This window comes from Tachypleus tridentatus, chromosome 12, assembly GCF_004210375.1.
Source record: "Tachypleus tridentatus isolate NWPU-2018 chromosome 12, ASM421037v1, whole genome shotgun sequence".
Taxonomy (NCBI): Eukaryota; Metazoa; Arthropoda; class Merostomata; order Xiphosura; family Limulidae; genus Tachypleus; species Tachypleus tridentatus.
In genome coordinates this window covers 14,536,997-14,544,068 of record NC_134836.1, presented here as the reverse complement: position 1 = coordinate 14,544,068, position 7,072 = coordinate 14,536,997, and the positions used below count along the sequence as shown (strand labels likewise).

The following is a 7,072-nucleotide window of genomic DNA, read 5'->3' as shown; positions in this document are numbered from 1 at the left end:
CCTTTCATCTGGTGGAAATTGTAATCATACCATGTCACCTGAATGGAATCTAGTTTTATTAGCATTAACATCATAGCAACTTTTAATTTTATCACTAATGGATTTGAGTTCTCCTCATATAAAGTCAAGGATGGTACTGAAGGTGTGTATTAATCTCTACATATTTTGTGTGATATTCTTCTGAGTGACTATTTCAGATTAAAGAAGGTCTGATGCACTTTAGGTTCTCTCTCAACATCAGGGAGTATGATCAGTTACCTGTAGATGCATGAGCTGTTGTATAATAGTTCATCAGCAGCAGTAGAAAATTTTTATTGTACGTTTTTTTATATTCATTCATATAAATGGCTAAGTTATTTAATAGTGTTTGGTTTATCTCTCCACTAGGCTGTTAGAAAAAAAATTGACATTTTTTTGCATAATGAAGGGTAAAATTCTTTATTACTGGCTATAATAACCAACCAATTTATGTAACACAGTTACTGTTACACTTTTCATATAGCTAAGCTGTAGTCCTTCTCTTTTTTATCCCAGGGACCTGACACGTTTTTGTAATCAAGACTGATTCAAAGCTCCTTCCCTGATCTATATGAAGTTCCATAGGCACACTAAGTACTGAAGATAATTCATTGATGAACTTTCTTGTCAGAGTTTCTATTTCCTGGTTAAGAACAGTGTGTACTTCTGGCCATCCCATTAAATAGTCTATCACAACCATGATGTATCAATTTCTATTGTTACTTCATGGTAGAGTTCCAAGAACATCAACACTAACTCTCTTGAATGGTGCTAAAACATAATACTGCCACAGCTGCTCATGTTGTTCTTTCATGGACCTTTTCAATCACAGCAGAGTTCAGATGTGTTGCATCAATTCTCTAGAGATCCCTGGCACCATTTTTTCCACTTTCTTCAGCCCTGAGATGCAGAGAGATTATTTGTTTACACCCTCAGTCACTGGAATCTATGTCTACTGACAGAGATCTGCCTGCTTGACCCATAAAGAAAAGCAGAATATTAATGGGAGGAGTTGTTCCATAGAGCACATACTCTCATATCGCCTTAAACTTTCTTCAATACTGGTTCTTTTACTGCCATTGATCTATATATCTGCTCCCCTTCACTGTTCTCTCATTGGAGTTTAGCAGCAGTTATTTTCCAATTGTTTTGAAGAAAATTGGCTATGGTTGATGCCACCAGATTTTAATGGACGTAATCCCATCTGGGGAGGTGCTGATAATGATAGGAGAGGTCACTCAGTAGAGCACATGCTCTCGGATCACAATATTTCTCTCTTCAATACTGGCAATTATACTTATTTTCATGCACCTAGTCAATATTTTATGTATGTAAAAACGGCTCGTTTGGGTTGAGAAAATTATTTACGTAGAGGAGTGAACAACATTTCGACCTTCTGTCATTGTCAGGTTCACAAAGAAAGAGAGAGGAAAAAAAATTTTTTTTCTCAACCCAAATGAGCCGTTTTTACATATATATTTCTCTACAAGTGGGTTTTCTCAACATCACTGACTGTCAGTATTTTAATGCTATTGATCTCTTGGTCTACTCCCCTTCACTATTCTCCCACATTTCACAGTGGGTTGACAGTAACCCACGGGGTAGTGATCATTTTCCTGTCACTTTGAGAGAGACTGGCTGGGGTTGATGCCAACAGACCTGCATGCCCCAGTAAAAGCTGGACCAAGCCAATTATCCCTATTTCACTATTCTCGGAATTTGATCCTGCCATTGTCTGTAAGCCATTGATAGATGACTGTGTGGCAGCAGTGACTGACTGTATTATCTAGGCAGCTGCTCAGTGTATTCCTAGATGTCGCACATTTTTGAACCACATCACTTTCCAGCAGGCCCATGCACATGTAAGGCAGGTAAAATGTCAAAGCCAGAAGGAATCCTGAATTAAATTCACAACCAGCATCTCGTCTACCACAAGTTACAAAGTCATACAGGACTAGATTTGGAAGGTCAGTGGGAAGTATAATTCTGTCCCCCTTACAACCTTGCTCTCTGAGGGTCAGGAAGTTGCTAATTCACAGAGCATTGCTGACACTCTCAGCAAAAGCTTTTGCCAGGTATCTAGCACTTCTGTTTCCTTCTCCTTAGACAGAGTGGTCGCCTCTTTCCTTTCTAGCTGACCATCTCAGTGACTACAATCACTTCTTTACACCGGTGAAACTCAAGCTGACTCTTCCTTAGTCTGGCAGTACATCGGTCAGACCTGATCATATACACTATGAGATACAGCATCATCTCTCCCCTGCTGCTTTTTTGCTATTCTTCTGGTTGTTTTTAACCAGATCTGGCAGGAGAATGTTTTTCCTGATGTGTGGCACCAGCCAATTGTTCTACCTTTCTTTAAGCCCGGGAAAGATCCCAAGATTTCTTCAAACTACCGTCCAATTGCTTTGATAAGTTGTCTCTGTAAGACCTTAGAGGGGATGGTTAATGCTCATCTTGTTTAGTTCCTCGAATCAAATAATCTCCTCTTACTTACTCAGTGTGGGTTCTGATGACAGTGCTCCACTGTGGACCATCTAATTTGACTTCATCGATCAGAAAAGCCTTTCTCAAGCAACATCTAGCATCAATATTCTTTGACCTTGAGAAGGATTATGATACTACATGGAGGTATAGCATTTTGTGAGACCTTTACTTATATTTGCCCATTTTTATTAAATGTTTTTTAATGGGCAGGTGATTCCAAGTTCATGTGGGTTTGACACTTTTCCCATTCTTTCCTACAGGAACTTGGAGCCTCTCAGGGCTCTGTCTTGAGTGTTAGACTTTTCAGTATAAAAATTAATGTCATCACTGGACAACTCCCTTTCACTGTTGCAAACGGGCTCTATGTTGATGACCTCCACATCTCGTGTCAGTCGTCGAACATGAGGTTTATTGAGCAGCAACTACAGATTGCCCTCAGTTGTTTACTGAAGTGGACCACAGCAAATGGTTTTAACTTTTCTCTGTCTAAAACCATTTACATGCACTTTTGCCTCCAACAGGGTATTCATCCCAATCCTAAACTCCGTGTCAGTGAAGTTGTGCTTCCCTTGGTCTCTGAGGCAAAGTTCTTGGGGCTTATCTTTGGCCATAAGCTGACCTTAGTATCACGGATCAAGCAGCTATGAGTCAAATGTACAAGGGCACTAATCATCTTCCGTGTCTTCTCTTCCACCTTTTGGGGAGTGGATCGGTGTTCTGTGCAAAAAATATATCATGCTCTCATTTGATCGAAACTGGACTTTGGTACTGCCAGTACCTCAGCCCTGCAAGGGGGCTTACCATACTTCCCCAATCCAGAGTTTGTACACAGAGTCTCATGAACCTCCTTTACACCTCTGCCATTTGCAACTATTTTTATTGTATGCTTTGAAACTTTGATATTTACCACAGCGTCTCACCTGAGGTTGTATTTTCTTTCCTTGGTGAGCCATGCTTATTCAGAACAGATGATCTGCCATTGCTCCTTTTGGCCCTTGTATCCAGGTGCAATTGGATGAATTTGGTCTGTCCTTGGATAACATTGCTGTATACACTAGTCAGCCCATCCCACCATGGCTTATTACCATTCCAAAGTATGATCTTTCTTTGAGTCATCTGAGAAAGGCAGATTCTCCTGATTGGAAGTACCGTCTTCTATTTGCCAATCATTTTTCCATTCCTATTTTAACAGATGGTTCGAAATCAGGTAACTCTGTGGGCTCTGCCATGGTTTGTTGTGTTCGGTGGTTGTACACAGATTCCCCTCTACAGTTTCTGTGTTCACTGTCAAACTGTACACCATTTATCTGTACACAGAAGCTAAGCAGTACTCAAATTATACCGATTTGTTTCGCTCTCTACTGGCTCTGAAATCGCTTCACGTTAGTTCTCGCTGATGTTCACAACCGACTGGCCCATTTATCTTTAACATCTACTTTTATCCAGTTCTTCTGGATACCAGGCCTGGTTGATATTCGCGGGAACGAGCTTACTGAAATTGCAGCTAAGTCTGTCTGCTCTGGCGCTATCACTGTTATACCTATGCCATATATGGACTATGGTCCTATATTCAAGGTTCGGCTCCGCATCAGTTGGTAGTCGACAAGCTTTTCTAGATAAAGCTCTCTATTGGACTTTGTTCTCCAAGGACCGGAAAGGGGAAGTTGTCCTAAAACTTGAGTTTTTTAGCTCATCGTTTTCCAGTGGCGTCGCTATGGGGGCAAGGGGGTACATCTGTCCCAGGGCGCAGCATCGGGGGTGGGCCGAAATTGATGTTACATAATTAGGAATTATGGCTTACATTATGTCACGCGGGAACGCGAAAACTGACTTTGTTCCCGGGCGCTGAAAACCTTAGCTGCGCCACAGTCGTTTTCTTTTATGTGGGACTGATGCACTAATATGTGGTCTGTGAGACATTCAAGTCACAATAGTCCATATTTTACTGTCATGCCCTTGTTACGACTCTCAACAACGGTACAATTTTAGACATGTTTTGTCCACAGGTTTACCCCTGATGCTGGACAGTGTCATTAGCGATGGTGATATTGTCCATCCACCTTACAAATGTTTTTAAACTCTAAGTTCTTAATTTAAAAATTGGACTTTGGTTTGTTTTAACATTATTCCTTTTTTACGAATTTTAATAGTTTTACATATTTTTAGCGGTTGTTTGGTGCAGATAGCCTAGTTGCTTTGCGCTATAAAACGCCAACCAACCAACTCTGGTTTCTACACCTCTCGTTGTGTGTCGTATAACTAACGTATAAGTTACAACATTAACTATAAATATGTCTCAGTGATGTCGAGAAAACCCACTTGTAGAGAAATATATATGTAAAGGTTGACGATGACCGAAGAAGGTTGAAACATTGTTCACTCCTCTACGTGAAAAAAAAAATCTCAACCCAAACGAGCCGTTTTTACATATGCATAAATATGTCTTATATATATATTATATGGAGTATCTGTACCCTGAATGGAAATTATGTAAATACACGATTAATGAAAAGATACTCAGAAATACACACACACAAACATGAATGGGTTTGTTTGTTTTGGAATATCGCACAAAGCTACTCGAGGGCTATCTGTGCTAGCCGTCCCTAATTTAGCATTGTAAGACTAGAGGGAAGGCAGCTAGTCATCACCACCCACCGCCAACTCTTGGGCTACTCTTTTACAAACGAATAGTGGGATTGACCGTAACATTATAACGACCCTACGGCTGGGAGGGCGAGCATGCTTTGGCGCGACTCGGGCGAACCCGCGACCCTCAGATTACGAAGCGCACGCCTTAACGCGCTAGGCCATGCCGGGCCCAACATGAATGGGAAACAATTGAAAATTTACATTATGAACCCAATAAATCTTCTTCCCAAATTTGGTGAATACATATTAACAAGGGGTGTAGCAGTGTTAAAAGGGGGTAAAATGCTCATATATAAAACTGAAAATATATTTATACCCCCGCCAAGACCTAGTGAACCTCCATATCGAGTTTGGTGAAGATTCATCCATACCCTACAGGAATAGGCAGTTTGTTTGTGAATTTCGCACAAAACCTACACGAGACCTATCTGCGCTAGTCATCTCTAATTTAGTAGTGTAAGAATAAAGGGAAGGCAGCTAGTCATCACCACCCGCTGCCAAATCTTGGGGTTACTCTTTTACCAACGACAGGGAAATTGGACCATCACGTTATAACGCTCCCACGACTGAAAGGGCGAGCATGTTTGGTGTGATGAGGATTAGAACCCGCAGATTGTGAGTCGAGCACCCTTCACCTGGCCATGCCGGTTCTGGTTACACACAGTGTTTCTGTGTTTTTTATAGATTGGTTACGTGGTAACCAAGGTTACGAATAAACACGGTGCAAAGTACGTATATATACGTAAGCAAGTTGACAAAGTTTAACATTAACGTTCTAAATGTTAAAATATACATTTATTATTAATCTGATTGATTATGGCGAATTTTAATGAAGATTATTATGATGATGCCAACTGCCAGTATTTGGGTAGGTTCTATTTAACCTAATATAGCTTTTTATTGTATTTTAATGTGAACTAAAATTAGAAATCATTTCAAAAATTCGGTCTAGCCCATGTTCGACTTTTTCATAGGGTTAACCCCGCCAGTTAGCGTGACATATTTCGAAACTAAAATCAAACTTATGTTAGAATTATACACACTAATAAAGTATATATGTATATGTTGTATCTGTCTGTTATACTCGCACAAAGAGAGAGAGATACGCATATGTATATATAAAACGGCAAGCTTTGCTTTTAAAACTTTGTAACATCATAATTCAATCACAGAATATTTTTTTTTATAATTTATATGGTATTGCCTTCATTCTAAATTGATTTAATGTTAATCTTATTGAAAGTATTTGATGTTTCTGTTTTTGTTCATAGTTTTGAATAGAATAATATTGTGTTTGTAGCTCCAAAGGTCAGTATAATATGAATATTTTTTATCTTGGTAGTTATGAAGTGAAACTATAAATATTAAGTTTAAAAACAACTGTGAATGCATACCAACACTAAATAGCCTTTTTATGGAGTATTCCTTTCCTGGTTCAGTATTAGCCTATATACTCCACGAAGTACTAATGGCCCTTTTGTTCTGGTTTTCATTGCTGTAGCGTATTTAACATTTGACTTGCAAATATTGACAGGATTGTGATCGTTAATTTGGTGCACAAATTAAGTCTTAAACAAACTCGGTTGTAATGAAGTCTAGTGTATGTTCCAACCACAAAGAGGGATTGAAGTTATTGAAATATTTTAGACTAATTTTAGATAATATGAACAAAGTAAATTGGGCTTCAGTCTGTAGTTTAGATATTTAGATAGAAGGGTATTAACTAAAATGATATAGCTTAAACATAAAAATTGATAATCATTAAATTGATTTCAAACTCTTTATATTTTGAAGCATACCAACAGTTACCTATTTGTATATGTTTATAAAACTGGTCCACACACAAAGAGTGACCCTAAGCATTTTCATTTGAACAATAGAGTGATTTTTCAGATAATTATTTAGAATAAGATAA

The 7,072-nt window shown here is 38.9% G+C and overlaps 1 protein-coding gene across 4 annotated transcripts in view; it reads left to right on the top strand.

Moving 5' to 3' along the window:
- The first annotated feature begins 5,613 nt into the window (after nucleotides 1–5,613).
- LOC143234883 (centriolar satellite-associated tubulin polyglutamylase complex regulator 1-like) overlaps nucleotides 5,614–7,072 on the top strand; it is a 43,638-nt gene continuing 42,179 nt past the window's right edge. The window contains exon 1 of one of the 4 annotated variants that reach the window (XR_013018848.1): nucleotides 5,614–6,025. Coding sequence is in view for 3 of the 4 variants with exons in the window: in XM_076472578.1 (XP_076328693.1) it covers nucleotides 5,974–6,025 (52 nt within the window). In the remaining variant the exon portion in view is untranslated. The remainder of the gene's footprint in view (nucleotides 6,026–7,072) is intronic. The other 3 variants (XM_076472578.1, XM_076472576.1, XM_076472577.1) reach the window with 3 other exon arrangements.